Source organism: Phacochoerus africanus, chromosome 9 (genome assembly GCF_016906955.1).
Source record: "Phacochoerus africanus isolate WHEZ1 chromosome 9, ROS_Pafr_v1, whole genome shotgun sequence".
NCBI lineage: Eukaryota > Metazoa > Chordata > Mammalia > Artiodactyla > Suidae > Phacochoerus > Phacochoerus africanus.
This window is the reverse complement of record NC_062552.1, coordinates 110,433,506-110,458,180: the sequence shown is the minus strand read 5'-3', so window position 1 is coordinate 110,458,180 and position 24,675 is coordinate 110,433,506. Positions and strand designations below refer to the sequence as shown.

Here is a 24,675-nt window from a genome sequence, read left to right as displayed (position 1 = left end):
CTGCTAGAAAGTTTTTTTAAAAAAGCATACACCTTTCTATTTATTTCTTCCTCTAATTATTTAAAGTGTTATACTCATCACCTTGCTGATGTTTCATAGTTGGGTTTCTCCCCATTTTCTTCTCTCCTTAACAGTCATTCTAAGATTTTAGATAGGAAAGAAATAGTTAGGTTGCTGACCTGTAGCATCTCACAGTAATTTGAGCATATTCTGATGTACAGATTGGTTCATTTCTGAAGGTACAGCAAGCTTATTAGGGACGCTACCCCTCTTTGGCCTCTGAGGTCAAGATCAGAATCTACTGTGAAATGTGGTAAGAAAAGTCTTCAATACCTGGTCACTCTTACACTTTCCCTCTCTCTCTCTCTCTCTCTCTCTCTCTCTCTCTCTCTCTCTCTCTCTCTCTCTCTCTCTCTCTCTCTCTCTCCTTCAATGAAGACAGCTTTTACACAAAGAGTAAAATCAAATTTCTGAGTTGCCTACCAAGTCTCTAAGGACCAAAATTACATTACGAGAATGATGCCTATCTCCATCAGAAAGGCATTATTAGATGATGTTATAGGTATTTAATCTGCATCAGTGCATTCTTCAGGCATGATGTATACCCAAGGTGTGAGGGTATGAGAAGCTGACCAGGTACAGAGAACCCCCTCTGACTCCACCGGACAGCAACCCACCTTCAGGAGAAAAGGACCTCAGAGTCAGGTCTTACTTAGCATCCAGTAGTGATGCAGAACTGTTCTTTTAACCGGACCGAGGTGATGGAAATCTGTAGCAGCAGCTCCCCCCCCCTTTTTTATTTTTTATTTTTATTTTTGTCTTTTTTGCCTTTTCTAGGGCCGCTCCCTCGGCACAGGGAGGTTCCCAGGCTTGGGGTCGAATCGGAGCTGTTGCCCGCCGGCCTACACCAGAGCCACAGCAACACGGGATCCAAGCCGCATCTGTGAGCTACACCACAGCTCACAACAACGCTGGATCCTTAACCCACTGAGCAAGGCCAAGGATCGAACCCGCAACCTCGTGGCTCCTAGTCAGATTCATTAACCACTGCACCACGATGGGAACTCCAAGCAGCTCCCTTTTTAAAAAAAAATTCAGAAAGGATTGGCTGAAGAAACATAACCATTCCTTGATTAGGTTAAATGCCACCCTCATATTCACAATGCTGACTGCTTGATCAAAGTCAGTGAGCTAAAGTTTACAAATAGAAATATCACACTTTTAACACAGAGAGTCTCAGCCTGATTAGGTGGGTTGAATTCATTGTCAGCTCCACTGGAAAGTCAGGATTCAGTTAAGGAAAGAAGTGGAAGATTAGAAATAGGTATTCAAACCACACAGAAGTGGTCTGATAAAACCTCAGCATCTTCTGTATGCCACTGGCAAGCCTTGAAAAAAATGAAAACATGGTACATCCGGGACTGTATTTCTCAGGTGCACTGATATATCAGGAAATGAAGCCCATTAGTACTTCCACTCTGTAGGAAGGGCGTCTGCACCCTGTAATCGCTCACTGACAAATGTTTGTCTTCCGAAATGCCTTCTTTTGCAAGATGACAGTTTATTAAATCCCCCAGGAAGAACACTAAACTAGCACTTAGAACTTGGGTATTTGGGTCTCCAATAAATACTTTTTGATGGCTGGCTCAATCATGCATCTCTTTTTTAACTTAAGTATATGTGGTGTCTTGCAGAATATAACAAATCCCTCTAATAAATTCAGCTCTTTGAGGAAGGAGAAAAAAAAATGTTTCACCCTTTCTTCTACAGGAGAATGAAAACAAGAAAGGAGACTTGTCTTCTTGTTCCTGATGAGATTTCCCTTTCAATTAGAACCCTCAAAATTACATTTGAAAATATCTGCTCTACTTTTTTTTTTTGTCTTTTTTAGGGTCATACCTGCAGCTTACAGAAGTTCCCAGGCTAGGGGTCGAATCAGAGCTATAGCTGCTGGCCTACACCACAGCCACAACAATGCCAGATCTGAGCTGTGTCTGTGACCTACACCATAGCTCACAGCAATGCCGGATCCTTAACCCACTGAGTGAGGCCAGGGATTGAACCTCCGTCCTCATGGATGCTAGTCGACTCGTTTCTGCTGAGCTACATCATTGCTGATGAATATAATGAATATAAAACTGAATCAATCTATGCTGTCTTTATGGTAGTTAGGACAAGTATGTGAAGCAGATAGGCAGAGCTGTGATAATGCACTCCAAAAGTCATCTGTTACCCTGTGTCTTCAATGGGACCCAAAAGCTCTTTTTCCAAAACTCCAATGCTGGACTGCCACCATCACTGACAAAACTTCTTATAATCACCTGTTGGAGGTTAAGCTGAAATCGCCTTTCTTTTTACTTTCTCCCTCAATCTTTCCTTCCTTCCTCCTCCCACACTCCTTTCCGCCACAAATATTGGTTGAATCCCTGTGATATCACTGATCAGTGCTGGAATCTGAGGATAAATACATGATTCAGAAGCTGTCATCCCCAGGGGTTCAACGAGCAGAAATGACCCTTCAGGGACCCCAGTGGCAGAGCCCACTGAGGAAGATGAAGAGACAGCTTCATGGGTCTTGGGGAGCATGTGTTCAAAAGTTGGCCACTACTACCTACCCTCTCTGCATCCTTCAGAAGATCTTACCATCACATCTTATCTTGACCCCATGTTTTGTGGCCAATAAACCTTCAGCGCTGCACTATCCACTGCATCCTTTTGCCCTGTCTGAATGCTGCCAAGGAGAGCGGGTGTGTATTTCATAATGGCGACCCATGCAGGCACCTGTACAATCTTACCTGAATCAAAAGAAAAGAGCCAACAGGTGAAAGATGGCCGCTTCTCACGATCCCCTGCCTTATTCACTATTTGTGGTGCCTGAAAGTATTTAATTTACCAAAAATAAAAAATAAAAAATCCCATAGTTAAAACTTAATGTGAGCATCCTGGACTGAGCACTGCATCAGAAATGCCACTTCCCCCAACAGTCTAGAGGTCAGGCTGATACACTTTTCAGAGACTTAATGCAGGAGGAGAAGCATCCACCAGATGCAAGACCCAGCAGTTACAGCAACGCAGGCCTCCTGGAAGGATTTCTGGAATAGGTCCCTCACATCAAAGATTTCATGATCAGCCATCCAACTGCGCCATAAACCAAAAGGTCTTCATGTCTTATCTGCCTACACCAGGAAACTCCACCCCGTGGCAGAATCATCAATAGTATCGTTGTCGGACATGGGCTGAGCTCCTAGAGGGAGCTGGAGGGACCATATCTCTCACTGAAGAGGCCTGAGGGACGTTCCTCCATGATCTTCTGACCTTAGTCACTTTGAAGGGCATGACTGGGGCTGTTGGGTCAGTAACACAGGGACACCTTAATGTCTAATGCTTTTCAAAAACATCAGTGGTACTTGCCGTCCCGTTTTTTGAAAAAGCCACATTGTTCATCTTTATGGAACGCATAACTGCATCAGGTACTATGCTAAATGCTCTACGTGTATTAGGTCATTTAATCCTCATGGTAACTTTTTAAAGGAGGTTTTAATTTTGCTATTCCCACTGCACAGATGAGAAAAGTGAGGCTTGTATCGATGAAGCACCTTGCCTAGGCAGCAGGGCTGTGAGGTAGTGAAGGCAGCTGCACACCCAAGCAGACAAGGAGCCTAACTCCTAACCACCAATGCTAGGTTCCTCACTTCCAAGAAATTGAAATTTACTGAAACTGCTCGGTCTTAAACAAATGAATCAACTCAAGTTCAAGAAAGTCGAATAATCTGACAGAAATCAGAGGGTTTTTTTGGGGGGTTGGGGGAGACTGCACAAAAACAAGAATTCAGACCTTCTTCTCACCAGCCTATTGATCTTTTGATTACTCCACACTGCTTATCCAGTCCAATCCAAGGCACCAATTGCTGAAAAGATGATTCTTTGGTACATAGGGACACAAAACAGAAAGGGACATGACCTTCACCATTTCAATTTCCTCTCTGGGACTCTAGGAGGTATTGATAATGGCACATACTCCACCTACTAAGGGAGACAGGAAAGTCATATGATATAACCAAACTGAAAACTTTAAGAAATAAGAGAAATGTGAATTACAAAAAAAAAAAAAAATAGGATTATGGAAAATGGTTCCCTTCTTCAGGTTTCCATTTCATGCTACACTTTCTCCCTGGCAATAATTACATTAAATCTTTACTTATTCCATTTGGGTCCACTGCTATCTAAAATAAAAGGAAACTTTTAGGGATTTGAAGGCAGAACATACATACGCATCTATCCATGTATATGTACTCACCCAACCATTCCTTCCAGAACTTAGGAAACTGTGGAAATTAGCCAAACACACATAAAACTAACAACATACTAAGATCCTACTATGCATAGTATTTTGCATAACTTACTTCACTTAATCTTTATAGCAACTCTATAAACTATGAATGTCTTCATTTTATACCAGAGATGGAGATGAACTGTATAATTTGCCCCAAGTTTCACAGTCAGGTAAAAATAGAGTTGGGATTCAAACTCAGACCCGGCTGATTCTCACACTGAGCCACCATGCTGTACCTGACATCCTCTCCACCTGCAGTCATGTTTGGATGTGCCTATGACCGACACTTCCCACTCCTTCCCGCTACACAGGACAGGCGGAGGGGACACTGGAGCATCTGCTGCTACCACTTGGGCTCTATAGAGGTAAGTCAGAGAATGACAGGCACAGAGCAAACTGCTCTTTTTAAAAATGAGTTCTCAGGAGGAGTTCCCGCTGTGGCGCAGTGGTTAACGAATCCCACTAGGAACCATGAGGTTGCGGGTTTGGTCCCTGGCCTTGCTCAGTGGGTTAAGGATCTGGCGTTGCCGAGAGCTGTGGTGTAGGTTGCAGACGCGGCTCGGATCCCGTGTTGCTGTGGCTCTGGTGTAGCCTGGCGGCTACAGCTCTGATTCGACCCCTAGCCTGGGAACCTCCATATGCCGTGGGAGCGGCCCAAGAAAAGGCAAAAAGACAAATTAAATAAATAAATAAATAAAATGAATTCTCAATAACTACCCACCGGAGAAGGCTAAGAGCCACTGTGCACAGAAAAGTAGATTCTAGAAGGTGATGTCTACCAGGGACACACTGCTCTTAAGCTTCTGCCCCACCTCTGTTTCCGAATTTTTCCACACACTCCCACTCTTTATACATCTCTTCAGTTATGGTCAAGAGGTCCTGTTCACCACATCTCACAGATGCCAACTCCCAGTCCCCCAACAGTACTGTGCTCCACATGTTGAAGAAAGAAAGAAATGGGAGTTGCAGCGTCAGATCCTTTCATCTTCTTCTTAGGGGTCCTGGTTAAAAAGTGGCATCACGCTCACCCAGAGTACCATTAAATAAAATGAGGGGTTTCTCTCAACATTTCATTACTTATAAGTCTCTCTATCATTAAGGAAGAACAATCATCTGAATACTCATTTCTTCATAAAAATATCTGCTATGTATTTGCATAGAAATCCCACTAATTATCTAGAAATAAAGAATCTTGAAACAAGAGGGGGGCAGTGACAAGCCGGCTTGTTTTCACGCCCATCATAGAAGGCCAAATTTAGGCTAAACTACCACGATCAGGATTCACGTTATTTGAAAAATCACTAATAAAGAAAATGCTACCATTTCCCCATGAAACCCCTGCCAAATTTCCAAACTAGTTTATAGAGGAAGATCAATACTTCCACACAAAGAAAAGTGTAATCAAAGGTAAGCTCTAATATTGGTTTGTTAAGAGGAAAAAAAAAAATCATGTAAATTCCTTCTTCACCTTCTAACATGTGTTTCCAAACTGCAGACAAGGCTTGAAACCGAAATCTAGGCGAAGCTGAAACAACATTGACTTTTTACCAGAAAATAAGTCTGCAAATATAATTGTGCATGGCTGTGGGGTTTGGATATGAAAAACACCTTCATAACTTGGGGTGACACTAATATCAGGAAGAAAAGGCAAACATATTCATTAGCCAATTCTAATTACATTGGTCATTCATGCTCAGTGAAAGGTGTCCCACAAACCACTCTATTTTCCACAACGTGGTCTGCAATAAAATGATTTGCTTGATTGGCCTTTTTGCTTCCTCTTTGTAACAGCTTTCATTTTGTTGCTTACCTGTTTCCTAAGAGACATTCCCTAGGGTTCTTGAAGAGTTAGTGTTCATTCTTAGAAGCTCCTACTTGAGAATTTCAACTAGTGGGAACACTCACAGCCTCGTCCCCACAGAATATATTATGAGCTTTGCTATTTTCACGTTTAGTGACAAGCTGAAATTGAGTCAAAAAATTCTTTTTTCTGCCTATTGATAAGCCAGACTCCTCTGCAGGCAGTTTTAAGAGCATTCCCTTTGGGTAATTCCTTTCTAATAATCCATGATACCCACTGTTTTTGAGGCTGTAAGACTGTTGGAAAGATTTTTTTTTTTTTTCCCAGAAAGCAAAGGGATTTTAAGAGTGCTTCAATGGGAAGTATCCTAACTGAAATAAAGTAATGACTATTTCTAAGGTATTGTATCCTCTTTTGGACCCCAGAAATACTGTTATGGAGAATCTGAGGAAGAGGCATTGTGGGCCCACAGAGGGAGCCTTTGGGGAAACAGTGACACACTATTATAGAACTGCCTTATCTAGGCAGGAAAAAAATAGCAGAAAAACCACAGCATTCATGTTCTTCCAAGCTGGAGTGCAAAAGGGAAGAGAACTAAAGCTTACGAGTACTCACTGTGTGTCAGGCACCACCTAATCTATTAGTCACAGTGATCCTATGAGATATGAGTTATTTTTCCTTTATTTAAAAATGGAGGAAGTAAACATTAAGATGAAAAAACATGTTCAGGTTACCCTCGCTGGCTGAGGCAGAACCAGATTCAAATTCACCCATCTGGATCCAAATACCACAGCCTTCCCATCTACCCCCATCCCCTGTCCTTACACAGCTCGCTTTTCAAAAGAATACAATTATGGAGATAAGAAAAAGCATGTGATTGTTGTATTTTTCAAAATAGCCAGATGCCTTTAAAGATTCCAGCAAGCTGGAGTCTATGGTTTTGCAATATTGCAAGCATCTCTTTCAGTATAAACTAGCACACCACTAATTTTGGCGATCAAGCCTCAGTTATAAGAATCCAATTCAACATAATCAAGTCTAATGCCTCTGATTATTTTGATTTGCTCTTGCCTAGAGGCCTGGAAAGACTACAGATTTTACAAATATAAACAGAGGGCTCATGATGCTGCTGGAATGTTCTACCTTCCTGTTTTCAAAGCAAGAGTGCACTGCTTTGACAAAGTGTTCCACAGAGGGAACAAAGGAAGCTTCTATTAGATGACAAAATTTGAATACATTAAGAGTTATCTCTGCAAACTTTGTTCATTTGAATTTGCTCAAATGATGAGAAGTAGTATATGCAGAGGGAGATACAGACTTTTGCTATATGTATGTATGTAGAGGGAGTTACACACTCACGCCAAAAGTGTCAGAAGTAGGTTGCGGTCAGTTCGGTTTAGCTCCTCGAACATTTATTGGGCACAGCCTTCGCCCTAAATGAACTTACATTGGACACAAAGCACCAGGTAACATTTTACACCACAATGAGACTCATATAAAGATAAAAGTAAACTTAATTCAGAAGAGAAGCTCAAGTCTCTTTAGGAAGATAAGAGAAAGCTACAGAATGACCTTGAGTGTCAGGCTGAGAAGTTGAGACTTGACCTGTGAGTGATGGAAAGTCGTATCATCAGCACAGCAATGAGGAAGAGCAGCCCCCGGGGTGTAGGCCAGCGGGGGAGAGAGGTACTTGGGTTTAACTACAACAGAGCCAAAGTGAACGGGCAAAGAGGACAGAATTTTTAAAAAAGATGCATAAAACTAGTGTTACATATAAATGAAGGAAAGGAAGTCATCAAAGATAACTCAAACAAGTGGTCCTAAACAGCATACCACTTTGTTTCATTAAAAAAATATATATATATGAATTCAACAGAATAGGACTTGCTTAGAATGACTATTCATTATAAAACATACCAACACTGAAGCCCCTGCAGAAAATCCAAGTGAGCTCAGTGCTCAGAGTGGAGAGAGAAGAGCGAGCCTGGGTCCCAGGCCGCGCTTTGAGAGATGCACGTGGTCCAGGCAGACCAGGCAGTCATTTCCAGCAAGACCAACACAGGTATGTTTCAGTTTCTTTCCTGTGCCCTGATCACGTCTCAGGTGCAAACAGCAGATGGTAAATGTTTTTGGTTCCACCCAATTCAGCTAGATCCCACTGTCACAGACAGAAATAACACAGAATTCATTGGAAAGCCAAACAGAGCTGGTGCTTTCACGTGGTCATGGAGCTGACTGGCTGGAGAGCTGCTCACCACGCTGCCACCACACCTGAGCAGACCCTGCCTTCATAAACAACCCCATCAAGGAGCCCATCCAGACTGATCCAACTTTGAAATCATCTTATGCTGCCCCATCCACTGTAATTTCATGACTGATAATGGGCACACAGTGATAAAAGAACGTAGCCACGGTCTGCTGCCTATAGGGAAATGGAAGAATGAAGCAAGGGATCATTTGATTTAGGCAGAATAATATTTATACAGAACCAGGAAGGACAAATAAATGAAGGGCCTTAAGTACAATCCCTGGATTCATAAAGCACACCTCGGGTGCATGCAGCAAGGAATGCATCAGCAGAAAGGGTGAAAAGGGAGGGATGTCAAAAATCAAATTCAGCTGGGTGAAGACTTGCAAGCACTGTGCTTACGTTCACATAAGCAACGTGAAACAGCCCACCTCTGGTTCGTTTTTTCACCCAATGGGGTCTACTGCCTGAGCAATTACATAGATTTAGGAAAGGAGAGTATCTGACCTATTTATAACACAGTCAATTCTCCATCATTTCCAGGCTCTCAGAAGCCTCTCATTCTAGGCTATTATCTGCCCTCTGGCCACTCCATTGTCCATTATCACCTCCACAGGGAAAAAGAGGTGAATCTCAAATAAATGCATTTAACTATTTATTAGTAGTGCTGGTAAAAGGGTAAAGACAAGAAATGGTGCTTTCCAAAAACTGACTCCTTAATCACTAGCTACTTCCCCCGGGACTTTCTTTGGTTCTGAAAACACATTAAAGTTGTCACACTTTATTTCCCAATTTACGATATTTTTTTCTCTCTTCCCATTTACCAGAAATACACGAACAGACCCAGGAATTGTTTCCACTCAAAAATGGCTAAGAGCAAACAATGACGTCTTAGGGAGTTCTCTCTTAAACCGTCAAGCATGGAAAGCTGGACCACAGGGTGCCCAGCAGACAGTGAACCATGACCCCAGAACTTGATTTTCTTATGTATTTATTTATTGGCCACACCCATGACATAAAGGAAGTTCCTGGGCCAGGCACTGAAACCCACCTACAGCTGTGACCAATGCCACAGCTGCAGCGGCAACGTCAGGTTCTTAACTCTCTGCACCACAGGAGGACCTTCTCAGAATTTGATTTTAAGGCTTGGAAAAATAAATTTAGAGTGGATTTTGGAAATCACCCAGTGCTCCCTGACCCTATAAAACTAATTAACAGCAGCTACAAAGGTAAAATAAGCAACCTGAGGAATTCTCTACTTCAGTTTCCCTGGGTGTAAAATGGGCTTATTAGCAATATTACTAACCAAGACCTCCTACCAAGGGTTTCTGTGAATACTCAAACATGATAAAATACATGAACAGCATAAGCAGCACTCTAAGTAGAACTTATCTACAATCAACACAATTACTGTTAATTATTATTACTATTATTACTGATCCCTGGCCTTACTAATACTTGGTGTGACTCAAGAATTAGGAAAGCAGGAGTTCCCGTCATGGCTCAGTGGTTAACGAACCCGACTAGCATCCATGAGGACGTGGGTTCGATCCCTGGCCTTGCCGAGTGGGTTAAGAATCCGGCGTTGCCGTGAGCTGTGGTGTAGGTCACAGATGTGGCTCAGATCCTGTGTTGCTGTGGCTGTGGTGCAGGACAGCAGCTACAGCTCCAACTTGACTCCTAGCCTGGGAACCTCCATATGCCACGGGTGGGGCCCTGAAAAGTAAAGAGGACAGAAAAAAAAAATTAGGAAAGTATATTGCTTCTAAACAGCCCCATAAATTAACCCTATAAGATCCTAAGGGCAGAGTTAGGAGCCCCTAGAATTCAAGCAGAGTAGCTCATCAAAAGTCGCCTCAGCTGTTACCCCATGGGTCAAGCAAAGTGTCACCAAAGTACAGACAGCCCAGAGCGGGCCAAGGGTGGAGGTGGGGGCACATCAAATGTATTCCACCATCTTCCACTCCTTTTAGCCACTGAAAACTCTGCCTAAAACGGGGGAGGAGGGACCAGAGTGTGTTTGTATGGGGGCACACATCCCCCACCTGCAAGCCAGCCCCCTCTGTCCATCAACTGACAATCCAGCAGGAAAGCATCAAGGTGTTAGAATCATTTCTTGGCCAACTTAAAGGCCCTTACTTAAGTCCAGCATGTGTCACCATCATGATGACATTTAAACCACGCAAGTTCAGAATTTACTGTAACCTTCTCCTTGCTGTATTCAATGTGCAAATCCTAAGGACAAGGGTGGATTCTGCTTTGTGGAGACTGACTAAGGATCTAGGATTTCTAGTCTTCTTTTCTCCTTTCTGGGGGGCCCTCATTCGTCTCAGAGATCTCCGTCAGGGACTGATGTGCCTAAGATAAAATAAACAAAATGAAAACGAAGAGCACCCAAAAGAAAAAAAAAAGAGAGCAAATATACAAATGTCACAAGTTCTTTGTTTCACTCGCTCGCTTTAACTCTGCCAGGAAAGATACGGAAAGTGAACACTATGACTTAAATTTCTCATTTTATGGAAACCACATCTGCGTGAACATCTACTTAACTGATGGTCTCACCCGGTGCCAAGACAGATATTTCATCAAGCGAAGTTATGTCTTCTTTAAACAGATCTTCCCGTGTGGCATGTGAAAGCGCCTGACGTGTGGTTTGGAGAGCTTGATGCTGATCAGAGTTGGGTTAACCAGCAGGCTTTTGCCTGACAAACCTGCTTAGAGGAAGGCAGAGTGGTACTGGCTGGAGTTTTACCCCATGGGGCAACCAATCTATAGGAATGAAAAGGTGCTCAAGAGGAAAGAGCCCCTCTCTCCAGATTATGAATCTTCCTGTTTTCCAGGATTCTCCAGCACATTTATGTCCTTATTCATTTGCTTACATTTACGCAGAACCTGGGGCCCTGAGCACATTATTAGCCGTGGGGAGATGGGACGACTGAGCCAAGGTTCTTGGAGTCCATTGGGAGAGGATGGACAAGTGAACAGGTGCCTTACAAGACAACAGCAACAAGGGACTAACAAAGGGACAAACAAATGGCCATGGAAACCCAGAGAAAGGAATGCTTCATTCTGACTGGGAGGGAATGTGCCATTACTGGGAGTCTTCAGGGAAAAGCATTTGTCAAAGGGAGAGTGAGCAGATGATGGTCTACAGAAGGGGTAAAGAGTACGGCAAAGGCTAAGTATCAAGAAGCCAGGCCTTGCCATCATTGAACATGGTGCGGTGGGGGAGGTATGCTGGAGAAGGATGCCTGAGTGACAGTTTGAGACCCAGGTTGTCACAGGTCTCAAGTGTCATGACACCAAGTGTGGATGGGCTTTATCCAGGAGAGCAGGGAATCCAAGCATCAGGGGGCTGGTACTATGATGTGATTTGCCTTTTTAGGGAATTAACACTGGGGATGCCAAGAATGATACAGCACCATGGTTTCTTGGGGACTGATAGACTGTGGGAGAAGCACCCATGAGGCCATGGCGACCAAGGGTGAAACCAGCCCTGACATCTGGTCCCTCTCCATGTTCTCCTAGAAGAGCTGGGCTAAATGGAGCAATATTTCCTATGTGGCAAAATATAGAGAAAAAATACTTTCAGAGATTAATAAATGACTCTAAACCAGACAAGTATAAAATCACTGCGTGTCTAGGTCAAAAGAAATTCTAAAAATGATCAGTTGGTGATCCCCAATCCTGGGAACTTTTGAACACCCTCATTCCCAGGCTTCATCACAGACTTAACAAATTAAGATCTCCAGACCACAGGCCCAGGAACCTGGATTTATTGCCAGCTTCTCCAGTTAATTCAGATGGATGAGTCAAGTTTGGAAAAGGGCGACTCTGGGTCAATCCATCCGATTTCTTGGTGAGTGGGGAAGAGGTCTCCTCTGAAAGACTATCCCAAATGCTCAGCATAAAACTTAGCATGGTGCCTGGCACATGGTAAAAAAATCAACCTTTGTAAAACCCCCAGTTACAAGCTTGTGACTTGAACGGATGTCTGCCTTGCATTCCTCTGGGACTCAGAGATTATTAGAATTGAGCTTTAAATTCCATTGCTGTCAGCACTATTGGACTTGTTCCTTACCTATTTGGGTAAAAAAAAAAATTATTTTAAATCATTTCCCAAAGAATTTTAATCTCTCCTACATGTTCTAAAGCAGAAAAACAAAGTCTTATTGTTTCATGTTGGGTAGATTGTTCAGAAGCTACTTACTAGGATGTTAAGAGCTTGCAAAGTTCACTCTAGTACCTGCTTCTCTCTGCTTCAACGGATATACTGATTAATGCATATATTGATACGTGTATATTAATCAATGTATGTATTGATTTTATACACATATGTATGTATGTGTGTGTGTGTTATATATATATATGTATATATATATATGGCATATGTATTATGTTATTTTAACAGAAAAAGCCTTTGTGTTTCTGAACTTGGAAGTTGAGGGTATCTAACATCTTGTTAAATACAACTTCCCTTCATCAATTTACAGACTCAGCATGTCAAAAAAAAAATAAAAGAGAGAAACAAACCTCAGGTGTTTAGTAGAATGCAAAAAATATACTAGGGGTACAAGCAATCAAAATAATAAATGAAAATGAACCCAGTATTCTGTATTTCGAACAGTGCTTCTGAGTGCTATTCAGAAGTGTGTGACAAAGAAGCAGTAAGACGCTCCCTAACTTCAATGAACTGAAAATGCCTTTCTCAAAGAAGTACTGCCACACAGAAATGATAACCTAAGAGCATCGTTTTCTGATTTGAACATCTATTCTTATACAAGCAAAGTCTAATCATTCTATAAGCACAGAACCAGCATTACAGAAATGTAACAACAATTTACATGTTAATCTTCTACAATGAAATATTTTCTTGACTCTGCCAAGAATCACGTGTGAGATGAATTGTGTGAAGCAAGTGCCGAAAATTCACCCTGATAAAAATCTCTGTAGCTCGGCAGAGACATCATAACCACAGCTCACTGTGCCCAGTGGCACTGTCCAGACATGGGATTTGCTGCAAGTGGCAGGTGCTGTCCCCATGGAAGGGTGCACAGATCTGAGTAGGGGTGGTGGTGTTGGGGGGGGGGCAAGGCTCTGTTTTCCATGACCGAAAAAACTACAGGTTAGGCAGGATCCAGCTGACACCACCTTCTGATTCCCCAAATTGAGATGAGTCCTCTCTTCTGTCCTCCGTCCCTTCTCTCTGTGCCCTCTCACACCAAGGGCCCACACTAAACCCCACTACTTCACTCCACCACTGCGTGGGGTGCCCAATTCCTCTGGTGGTCTCTTCATGCTTGGGTATGTGCATGAATAACAAAATGTCATTTTTTTCGGAAGAGGCTGTATCTTGTTAGTGAACAGGATCAAGGGGTCAAAAGCCTTCTTTGGGATTCCAGAGAAATGCGAAGGTATTTGTAGATGGGGAGAGTAACATAATGAAATCATTATCATTTCAGAGAGAGAAGGCTCTGCAGTCAGCATTTATTAAACCTCTACTGTGTGCCAGACAGGCAGACGTTTTAAGTAATTATCTCAATCCTCAGAAGAACAGCTCTGTGAGTAGAATTTCCTCCCCATTTTTCAACTTGAGGAGGCAAAGACTACAAGACATTTTAAAGTGTGCCCAAGTTTACAAAACTAGCAAGTGACAGAGCCAGCATCAAAACCCAAGACCATCTCTCTTCAAACGCAAAGCTCTTTTCATTAATACTATGTATTCCTGGCCCAGTCATCAGGGCTGACTGCACTGTCTTCCATCACTTATGAAACTGCCATGCAGGGAGTTCCTGCTGTGGCAAAGTGGGTTAAGAATCCAACTGCAGTTGGTCAGGTCACTGCGGAGACATGGGTTCTATCTCCAGCCCCGCATACAGGGTTAAAGGACCTGGCAGTGCAGCAGCCGTGTAAGTAGGTCGCAGCTGCGGTTCTGATTCCATCCACGGCCTGGGTACTTCCATATGCCTTGCGTGCAGCTGTTAAAAAAAGAAAAGAAAAAGAATAGCAACTGCCATGAGGCTAGGATTTCTGTCTTCTCTCTCCTCCCCAGCCTGGGTGGGCTCAGCAGGGGGAGCCTGCCTCACCTCTGTTTGCCTCCTTGGTCTTCCTCCATGTGTGGTACCTGGTGATCGGTCAAAATATCTCCTGAATGAATGAAAAAGCTTTCCTCATCATCTGCTGGATGCCTTCTGCCTCTACAAGAACAATATCTCCTTCCTGAGTACAAAAGTATAGCTGCCTCCTCGTCCATTCACACAAAAGCAGAGTCACCTCGTAGCAATGTGTGTTTTTAACTATTTAGAGTTTCCCTAACACCTATTTTGAAAAGAAACTTTCCGATTAAAAATAAGTGGGGTTATCTCATCACTCTATTCAAGTGGGGACATAAGGCCTGTATTTGCAGCACCTAGCAGAAGGCTACAGCTGTACTCCCATGCCACAGTATCTAAGACAGATATATTTGCATGTTTCAAAGATGCACACAAACATATACTAAGTCTCTACATTTATATCTATAGAGTCTTCTCATTTTGTTAGCAGAACTCTTTGGGATAGCTGCCAACATTCTCTCCCTCAAATATTATATCATTCAGCACTGCCAGAACAAAACGTATTCAGATTAATTTTTCCGAACGATGAAAGTAATTTGTCATGTAAAAATATAGTTCTGACTGGGCCAATCTGCTGTATAGTAGAAACTGACAGAACACTGTCAACCAACTATGATGGAAAAAATAAAAATCATTAATGAAAACATACAGCTCTGTGGCCTGATCCTTTACACTGTACCATTAACATACCAAACAGCTTTAAATTTTCTTTTTTAACACGGGCAAATAGTAAATACAGAATTGAAAAGAATAACCATACATTCAAATCACTGATAGGAAGATTCTCTTCTGATCAAAAAGCAGGACCCAAATATCTGTTTTATAAATACACACTTCACGTATGCATATGCATACATCGAGTAACTTTAAAACAATTAAAAATTAATCTTTACAATGGGCCTATGTGTACACAAATCAGGGAAGTGAAATAAATGTGCTCACTCTCAGAACATTTAAAATTAGAAGTAGCTCAAGTTCGACAACCACAAAAATACAACTGAACAAAACATGGAAAAATAAGTTGTCAAGAACTGTTCCAGGGAGTACCCCTGTGGCTCAGTGGGTTAAGATCCAGTGTTGTCACTGCTGTGGTTCGGATTCCATCCCTGGCCCAGGAACTTTCGCATGCCTGAGGTACAGTCAAAAAAAAAAAAAAAAAAAACTGTTCCACAAGGGTTTTGTGACACTAATGAGTCACAATAAGGCTGAGATTTGGCAATTATGTTGTTTCTTAATAAATGAGGCCATTTATTGGTAATGGGCTCAGGAGGTTCCCAAACTGAGAAGACAGACTGAGAAGACAGACTTTTGCACTGACCTGCATTATTGTGCAAAAGGAAAAGTCTGAAAAATCATCACAGAGTCTAGTAATGACTGTGTTTTTGCAAAAGGTTAACGTGGCTGGCTAAGGTAGAAAAGCCAGCCAAAAAGAAACAACCTGACTTCAGGGAACTCAGGGAACATTGATGGTTTTCCTCTCGAACGATCCTCCGTGGAACGATTTGTGATAAATTCTGTTTCCAACATCAAGGCAAACCAAACCACGAAGAAAGGAAGGTGTGGCCCCTTGCACCCAATTCACCTAATCAGAATACCTGCATGAACACAGAGCCAACCTACACAAAAAGGGATAACGCACCAGTCAATGAGGGGGGGAAGTGACGCAGAGCCACAGACACTTTAGTGGTTGGGTGGTAACCCAGGGCACCTGCGAAAAGCAAAAGCTCCTGGAGGGCAGGACACTGTGTTTGGTTACCCTTCTCTTTATAGAAAACTGAGACGTATCCTGGCACATGACAGTCCTGCAGTGATAAATGTTATCAATTTGAATAATGCCTCTGTATGGGAATAGAAGACTGAATTGTTATCAAGGTATTTTCACACACATTCATCTTATCTGACCCCACGACAACCCTGTTGAACTCTGCACAGAGGAAATTAAGTCTCCAGAAGATGAAGTAATTTGTCCAAGGTCATCAGTGTATAAGGGAGGGTGCTGACATGAGAATGTAGGGTTTCTTTACAAAAATACATCTTTTCTTCCCTCCAAAACAACTTCCTTCTCAACCTATTTCTCATTCCCCATCACCAAACAGTCCCAAATCACAGTCTGTCTCATAAAATTACCCTCATTGTAATTGGCAAAAATGCATTTAGCAAAACGTGGGTGAGAGAGTGAAATGCTATCAATGCTAAATATTTACAAGATTTCAATACTTTTTATTTTTTATTAAAGTATAGTTGATTTATAGTGTTCTATCAATGTCTCCTGTACAGCATGGTGACCCGGTCACCCAGTGACCCCCCGACACACACGCACATGTATATATTCTTTTTTTTTCCATCATCTCCCATTATATCCTATCCTAAGAGATGGGATGTGGTTTCCCATGCTATACATTAGAACCCCATTGCTTACCCATTCTAAGTGTTACAGTTTACATCTGCCAACCCCAAACTCCCCGTTCATCTCATTCCTCCCCTCACCTCCCACTTGGTAACCACAAGTCTGTTCTCTATGTCTGTGAATCTGTTTCTGTTTTGTAGATGGGTTCATTTGTGCCATATTTTAGATTTCAGTGTTTTAATGGTTTTAATTTTAAAAATTCCGACTCTGATCATTTTGGGTGAATCTGCAAAGAAGGAAACTTCTAAACTGTATCAGAATTCGCCATCTGGGTAAATAAAATGTCATGTTCATTACTTTCTCCAAAGCCAGGTGGTTTAAAGGAGGACTCTGTGCAGGCTCAGGTAGGCTTCGACTTGTTTCTGGCTCCAGTTACCCACTGAGAAGCTAGGTGAGTGTGGCTTTCTCAGAAGGCTCAGCTCACCCAAGAGGCCCTTGTGAGGAATGAATGAAATCCTGTAGGTGAGACTTAGGACACTTAAAGGACGAGGGGCATGAATGAGGGAGATGAACTTGTTTTAACATCAATGGCCTCCCAGAGGCCCTTTATGCCCAATGCTCATCCACTCTACTCCCCCAAACTTCACCTCCCCTTTATCTTCTATCTCCATGGAATATGACAAGTCCTTGCAGTATTTCCTTCTTCAAAATTAAGCTCTGGAGCAAAAGGGGAGAGGAGACGATCACAGAGGCTATTTTGGCCCTGGATTTTCACGAAAGAGACACCCACAGGCAGCTGGGCGAAGAGTGACACCAGCACGTGGGCCTATTTAGGGACTGACAGGAGTCTAATGTTTTCCATTCAGCCACATGACCTCTGTTGACTTCCACGGACCCTCTATTTGTGAACCAATTTTAGGAGCTGCTGTTCTTTTACTCCCTGTGGAAAAGGTTTCAATGTTCTGAGGCCTAAAAGCATTGATGAACTTGGAGACGTGATATTTTTTGGTGGGTTTCAATCCAAAAGCCCTCAGGTTCTTAAAAGGGTCAGATGGAAGATTCTTTTATCGGTGTCTTGAAAGCTCTAATAAAGGGAACTGAAATATAACAGGTGACCTGTGAACTGAGGGGAAGAGAGAACCTTTTGCCAAGCTTCTTGCACATTTCCCTTAAAAACAACCTGGAAAGAAAGGGAGAAAAAAACTGCCCAGTTCTAATGAGCAAGGAATGGGTAAGAACACCGAAAGATTTATTTTGTGAATGCTACCAAAAAATGGCTGAGGTCTTCAACCTCATTTTTTTCTGCAGAGAAAAAAACTGGGTGCCCTTTTTGAGTATCTGCAGAACAACTGATTGGTGTTTAAGAATCATGAATGTGGCCTTTTGACTTCCCAAATTATACAAGGATATTTTCTTTGACCTTCCCTTATGACGGATCCCTAAAAAAAAAAACGACACGGCTTTGTGCAGGCAACACATGGTGCTCTAGGCCTCTGCAGAAACACATCCCACATTAAATTAAGTTAAAGGTGGTATTTGAAAAATAAATAACTAACGGAGTTCCAATTCACTGCAAATGGTACAGGAGGCCAGTGAGTGGGAAGCCTGCAAGAGAAGGCCTTCTTTTAGAAAGATGTTTTACAGGACTTTTTCTGCATCATTAACTCCTCTGGAATCCTGAACAGAACATGATGAATTTTCCTAAAAAAAGTAGCTACTGTTTAATTTTGAATCACTTCAAAGAGCCACAGCAGAAGGAATCAAAGAAAACCAAAAAGACCAGTAGATGCAAAATTCACCAAGGAAAGAAAAAAAACCCATGAAGGTTCTAACAGATTTTGACCCTGTACTGAAAATACCACTGATTATTTTGCTAATACAGTGTTTTACTGTTCCATGTCACTGAAGTAAGGCTCTGTATTCATCGGAACACAGGATATTTTTATTGCAATATTTGTGTCATAGCCCTTTAAAAAGAAACATATTGAAAACCTTGAAAAGGATCTCTGTCTTAAAATGGTCCTTGATGTGTATGTGAGTGTGTGTGGTTCACTACAAACAGATATTTAATTGGAGGTCACATGCTGAAAGGAATAAAATGATAATCCCATCTTTGACATGTCCTTTTAGAAGAAAACTATAATTTTTTTAAAAAAGCAAAGCAATTTGGAGGGTGGGGAAAAGTATGAACGTTGGGATATTATAAGAGTTGTATAACTTTAATAATAATAGTAATAATTGGTCTTTTAAAATGTCTTTGGCATAAAACCTGCCCAAGGGAAAAGAAAGAAAGCCTTCTAAAAATTCTATATCCCCAAATACCAGGAGATCAAAAACCATCTGGAAAATGTCAGATAGTGGTATCCGCCCACCTAGCAAAGTCAGTAAACTTTGTCTTCAATTACCTAAATAGGATAATCAACTCAAATGGAAATTTCGATTTGAAAATGCTCAGAAGACAAAGCTGGATTAGGAATCAGATTTTAAAAGTCTCCTTAAAAGACCATCTGTTTAAAGATACCCCTCTCAGATCCCACCTCGCCCTTGATCTGTACCATAAGTTCACAGTAGAAGCACAGCTGAATTTAAAGACATATATGCACAGCTACTATGAAGTCTCGTTCCCCACATATATGTTCTGGGCATGTCTCGAGTTTCCCTTGTTAGGTAGCACATCAGGGCAATAAAATTTCACTTACATCCAGCAGTATTGTGAGTCTCAAAACATCAGTCTACTTGACTGTACAATCCTTTCATTGGCAGTGGATCGCACTGGTGTTTTATTTATGCTGGATCATATTGTAGATGCTACATGGAATAACCATTTAGTAGCCTATTAGCCTGTAACATTTTTATTACCACTGTTAAATATCATTACCCATGCTGACGTCTGTATTAGAAAAAAATCAAGTTCAAAAATCTAAATATTCAGAAAGAACTACGGCACTGTTGGGGTTCCCTTCCACACATATAATGTGTAGATGCTCAGGAGAAGAAAGAAAAACAATGTGCTCACTTCTCACAGACAGAGGTCACTAATGGCCTGAATTTGAATCACTGTGGCAGAAACCTCAACGTGAGTAAAGTAATTCAGTGAAAAATGAACTTGAATTGAAATTCAAGATACCAAAAGACAGTTATCCAGAAAGGTCTGACCTGAAGAGAAAGAAAATTACATCACCTTGACCCTTTTTCAATCTTCTAAACAGAGCCAAACCGAGGGCTGCCCATCACCCTTGCTGTTTTTCAACTTGAGACAGTGTGGATCGCAGAAGTGGCCATTCCTCCTTGTAGAGCACAAAGCTGAAGAGTCAGACTAGATCAAATGTTCACGCTGGGTCTCTACAGAAGAAGGCTTCTGCACTTGTACATACTTGAGACTTCCTGAAACCGCAGCTTCAAACTGGGAAGATATAAGGTTGCCTTCGGGAGATAGGTCTAAATCCTAAATCAAACTCTCCAGCAGGCCAGAATATAAATGTAACGGGTATCAGAGGAGGTTCAAATTAGATCCAGGCGGTCCAAGTCAAACTTGGATAAGATCATATCATCTGAAACCTAGCATACAGGAAAAACCCCTGCCTGCTCTGGGGACCACAAGGCAGCCCAGCACGGTGTCACTTGGGAATTTATTTTCTTCTGTTAGAAGCATCCCTTGGAATTTCTAAAACTGCAATGAAACTACTGAAGTATTAAGACATGGGCACTAAAAAAAAAAAAAAAAAAGCAGCATTCCTTCCATGCTAGGTTTCTAATAGGTCTGCTAAAGTACAGCTAGCTCAATTCCTTTTACAATTTCTTGTACCTACTGCCAGAGACGTAGAATAATGTTTGAAATTTCATCTCCCAACCTCCTCCAGTCACAGATATTTGCAACTCAACATGACAGTATGGTGTTGCACTGTCACCAGAGATTATTAAAAATCCATAAATGGTTTAACCCTATCCTGTTATGGGGCTTCTGCTGCGGGGAGGAAGAAAAGTTGCATTGGAGGGACTAGTGACATTGTGAGGGGGAAAAAAAGCAACTTTTCAAGGTATGCATAGTATCCAAAGATTGAGTCTCATCTAATATGGTGGTCTATGGATCTTATGTATCTGGTGCATGTTGCTCAGGGATAAAAAAAAATTAAAAAAAAAATTAAAAAAAAAATTAAAAAAAAAATAAATCCGGTTCTAACACTTCAGATACTGACCTAAAATTTTACATTCATACTGCAACAATCAAATACAATTCCTGGACAAATGCCAACCTGTTTCTATTTACCTCAAAATGTTTAGGGGATTCTTTCATTGGTGATTTAATAAGGTCAAACCGCTTAAATCCACAGACAATATTGGCACCGATATGGAGGGTAGCCTTCATATTAGCTTTTGGCTGGGAGAAGTTAGACATAATAAATTTAGCAATAAGCCTGTGAGCCAGTGGACGTGCCCCAAAGCTCCCTGACCCTATGTGATTAAAGAGTCTCCCAGTGGAGTGGGGAGCAATAGCTCCCATTTAGAAGAGGCTTTGCATAGCAAATGCAGCATGTTAAGAAATCTAATCAGCACCTTGCACTCCTGCGCAAGCATTTACACGGATTTGTGCCTAGCACTTGATTAGCTTACTGTAAGCTGTACAAGAGATTCCCTCCACTAAAATTAATCAAAGGCTCTTCGAGGCTGATTTCCATTTATAAGAGAAGGCACGATGAGTTTCCAAGTGAATAAATAATGATCATAATAAAGATGATAGAGCAGCAAACGTTGAGCTGCTTAGAAACTCAAATCCGACTGGGGGGAAGGGAACGTTGGGGAGTTGGGGCTGGAATCCTTTTGCTCTGGAGCGAAAAGCAGGAGCTATTTTACTAGCGTAAGAAAGGCTGCTGTTCAGGAAACCTGACTGTCTTCTCTTGGCTGTGCCTGCCTCGGTGCACACACAAGACCACTCACTGCCCCCCTCCCCAAATAACCGTGCGCTAGGCCACGGAGAAAAACTGGCTTCTCAGCAACACCACTAACCCCCACAATTACACAGACACACACAGGCAAATGGTCACTGCAAATTCACGCCACCAATGGTTAACACTTTCCAGCTCACTCCTCAATCAAAACGACTTCTAAAGTTCCCATTTTATTACGCCAGAAGGTGAATGGAAGGGGTGGGGGGAGGGCTCCGGGGATGTTAAAAAAGGGAAAGGATAAATTTTTCCCTTTTGTTTGAAACGTTCACAACTCCCCTCCCCATCTGCTTTCCTGCACCAGCTAAACTGAGTGGGCGAAAGAGTGGGTTCGTATCATTTTTTTTTTTTTTTAAGATACTAAATAAGGGCGAGAGAGCGGAAGGGTGAAGGTGGGAATGAGTGAAATCTAGGTATCATTCCCCTTGACTGAACAATACTAAAAGCTACTGAATAAATAGTCAAAATTTCCTGCGAGCTACAAGAGGAGGCACCAGCTGGGGCCGAGGGTTCTCACCCATTCCCGGGGGAGATGCGCCTCCCTGCACAGCTGCCCACCCGGCGCACAGACGCGCCTCGGATCCCCTAACGATACCGTAGATCTCCCTGTGCTAGACGCCCTTCCGCGGGATCTTGAACTTCGCCTCCCTCTTACTTTCAGCGGGATCGGGCGAGCGTCCTGAAAGGCTCTGGGAGGGAGCAGGAGCCCAGCAGAGGAGCAGAGAAGGAGAGGGTTGGGGGTGCGAGTTACCTGCGAAGGTTCTCGAGGTCTCCTTCGAGCCCTGGCGGTAAGCCCTCTCAGCGCCGCGTCCTCCCCCAGATCCAAACTTTTGCTCGGTCCTCCGGGTGGTGGCGGCGGGGACGGTGGCTGCTGCCGGAGCCCGGGCCTGTCGCCCGCAGCGTCGGGGCGCAGGGGAGCGGAGGCCAGAGCCTCAGAGCGGCACGCGCCTCCCCGCAGCCGGCCGGCGCCCGGGCGCCCCGCTCTCCTAGCTCGCTCTCTCCTTCCTCCCCTACTGAGCCGCGGCATCGTCTTCCCCCTTCCTCCGCCACCTCCGCCTCCAGGGCTCGGGCATGCCACTTCCTCGCGGCTCCGGCCGCCGCGGCCCCCGCCTCCTCTCCTCCTCTGCCTCCCCCTCTCCGCCTCCACTGAGCCCACGAGTCCCGAAAGAAGGCTGGCGGGCGGGGAAGGCGGCGGAAAGCAGCCCCGCGGTGCCGGGGCCCCTCGGAGACGGAGGACCCCGGGGGGCTGCGAGAGAGCCGGGCGGGCGCGACTCCGACGCCTGTGCGCCAACTGAGCGGAGCCCGGCGTGGGGCGCTGCGCGGGGTACGCGGGGGCGGCCGCGGGGCTCTCTCCAAGTGCAGAGCCCGCCCAGCGTGGGTCCGGAGGCGGCTCCGACTTCACTGCTGCCTCAATCCAACCCGGCCGGGCTAATGTAGACGCCGCGGCTCCCACCCCACCCTCCTGACACCCCCAGGAGGTGTTTACAGTAATGAATTCGCGGGATCGCCTCCGCCGCTCCCGCGCTCCTTCTCTGCCTCCGTCCCACCCGCTCTGGCGCGCTCCCCTCCTCGAGTCCTCTTTCTCTCCCTCCCTCCCCTACTCCCTCCCTCTCCGAGTCCCTCCCACATTTCTGGTTTAAAGAATGCTTGGGAGGCGCGGCTGCAACCCAAAGCTTTCCAAGAGGCAAAGTGAGACTCGGCTTTTAACCCTGTCCTCCCTGAAGAGAGTTGCTGAGCGGGCGCCGGGGCTAACAGCCCGGATGCCACCCGGACCATGCACGCTTTCCGCTCTCTCTTGACTCTGCACCCTCCCACCCCCAACTCCGAAGGATAGTGCTACCGTCAGAGCGCCAAAAGTTGATATCCCCCTGAACGCCCGGGGTTGTACTTCTAAACCAGAAAATCTATTCCTGAGACACTGAGACATGATCGAAACCTGAGATTAGAGGGTCAAAATATATAACAAGTCTCTCAACCAAGATGGCGTTATTTCAAACGCAGGCAACCTTGGTGATTTTTCCCCCATCCCCACCCCATCGCTACTTTCCTCATCCCGAACCTTCTTAAATAACTTAAAAGGGAAAATAATCTGAAGTTTAATGTAACTATTATATTAAACATCCCATTTTCTCCCTTCACGCTGGGCACTGAAAGGAGAGAGAGCGTTGTTCACTTTCCCTATTGATTACGAGGAACAACCAAATTCAGCCTCATATTCAGGAAACAGGTTTGACAGCGGGGGCGGGTGGGGGAGAGCCTGATTTGCATAACAGGCTACCTTTCCACTTCACAATCTCTTCGCAAAGGTTAAAGAGCAAGGTAAGAAAACCAGGTGCACGTTTCGTTCTTGGGAAAAATTTTTTTTAAAGCTTCTGGTTTTCTCCTCTCATTTCATTGCCGCTCCTCCTGCCTCCAGTAAAATGCTGTCATGTTTTAACAAGTCTGGAGAGAGGCTGAATCTGAACAGAAGAGGGAGAGCGAGTTCGCGTCGAGCGCTGCGCTGAGAAGCGCCGTCGGTGGGGCCATGGGAGAAGCAACCCGAGAGCTTGAAACTAGCTCAGGACCAACTCCCTAAGGATCCACTCGACTATCGCGACAGAATAGTAAGGCAGGGGCGGTGGCCACAACTGGCTAGGGATAATTTCCCTGTCCTCAGTTTAAAGTCTGAGTCACTTTGGCGCCACTTTCCTAATTGTTTTTATTTCCTTCGCATCCCTGTTGTGTCTATCGCCTTCACGTTTTTGAGCGCCTAAGACACGTTAAGCAGACTTGGAGAAATGCCCAATTTGCCTCCCGAGCACAAAACACGCATGGATCCACCCAGACGCAAGCCCGAGACGCACGCTGGCACACGCGTGCACACAGGCGCCTACGCGTCCCTGGGGTCGTG

At 43.7% G+C, this 24,675-nt stretch overlaps 2 protein-coding genes across 2 annotated transcripts in view; both read right to left on the bottom strand.

The window, feature by feature from the left end:
* The window catches only part of FLRT2 (fibronectin leucine rich transmembrane protein 2), a 101,193-nt gene that overhangs the window by 74,723 nt on the left and 1,795 nt on the right, over window positions 1-24,675 (bottom strand). The window lies entirely within an intron of this gene.
* LOC125136763 (translation initiation factor IF-2-like) overlaps window positions 1-24,675 on the bottom strand; it is a 46,182-nt gene that overhangs the window by 21,221 nt on the left and 286 nt on the right. Inside the window, exons 2-3 of the mRNA XM_047797548.1 lie at window positions 23,494-23,621; window positions 22,537-23,382 (exon numbers count right to left, since the gene is read on the bottom strand). Of these exons, the coding sequence (XP_047653504.1) occupies window positions 22,537-23,382; window positions 23,494-23,621 (974 nt within the window). The remainder of the gene's footprint in view (window positions 1-22,536; window positions 23,383-23,493; window positions 23,622-24,675) is intronic.